Source organism: Sebastes umbrosus, chromosome 20 (genome assembly GCF_015220745.1).
Source record: "Sebastes umbrosus isolate fSebUmb1 chromosome 20, fSebUmb1.pri, whole genome shotgun sequence".
NCBI lineage: Eukaryota > Metazoa > Chordata > Actinopteri > Perciformes > Sebastidae > Sebastes > Sebastes umbrosus.
The window spans coordinates 26,874,825-26,875,782 of NC_051288.1; the positions used below are offsets into that span (position 1 = coordinate 26,874,825).

The window sequence follows — 958 nt, forward strand, 5'->3', positions numbered from 1 at the left end:
AAAACTGTAAATGTATTCAAATGTGATGAGTCACTTTAACAGAAATACAAAGGAGCGTTGTATAATCAAGGACGTTTTAAATATGGAAGATCTGCTCTGCTGTTGCTTCTTCTACACACAACGAAAGATTTCAAACTCTGAACAGGTTCTTTTTATATTTTTTTGTGCCATTTTTCAGACTTTTGTTCGAACATTTGTCACACTTTTTATTGAACATTTAAAAAAATGTTTTTAACAAAAGCCCTCACACATTCACATATCTGGAGGTCAGAGGTCAAGGGACCCCTTTGAAAATGGTCATGACAGTTTAGAGCGTTATTTAACCTCCTTCATGACCAGCTAGTCTGACATGGTTGGTACTGATGGATTCATCAGGTTTTATAGTTTACTATGATACCAGTATCTTCTCTCTAGCTTTAAAACTGAACCGCTACGACCTAAAAATCACAAGTTCCGTTAATGCGTCAAATAAATTAGTTGCGTTAAAACGAATTTGCGTTACCGGGTTATTATTAACTTTGATAGCCCTAGAAAACACGACAATGCCGTCTCACTACGTACACCTTCAACTCCGGTGACCCCCCCAAGCACAGTATCTGTACACCGAGTACACATTGACATCTTGATTCTTCTTCTTCTCATTATTAAAGGTAGAAACGTTGTTTACCTCCTCCACCGACTGGAACTCTTTGTCGTCGGCTGCGAGGTCGATCAGGATCGTCCCGCTGTTGGCTGTATTCAGCGTCAGGTAGGGGTTCACACCTGACACACACACGCACACACATTATTACACACATTGATGAATATGTGGTGTGTTAGAAAGTGTGTCTTTAGTGTGTGTGTTGTGTGTGTCCTCACTCTGCGGCCCGCTGATGAGCCTCTCCACTCCTTTGAGGATCTTGTGTCGGTGTCCGTAGGCGTTGACACCGATCTCCTTCAGCTCGCGGTGACCCATCTC

The 958-nt window shown here is 42.0% G+C and overlaps 1 protein-coding gene across 1 annotated transcript; it reads right to left on the minus strand.

Moving 5' to 3' along the window:
* Window positions 1–456: 456 nt before the first annotated feature.
* Window positions 457–958, minus strand: LOC119479214 (poly [ADP-ribose] polymerase tankyrase-2-like). Its single transcript, XM_037754567.1, has 2 exons — window positions 859–958; window positions 457–762 (listed from the first exon to the last, which is right to left on the minus strand). Exons 1-2 carry the CDS (start codon window positions 953–955, stop codon window positions 566–568), a joined length of 294 nt encoding a protein of 97 aa, XP_037610495.1. The 5' UTR covers window positions 956–958; the 3' UTR covers window positions 457–565.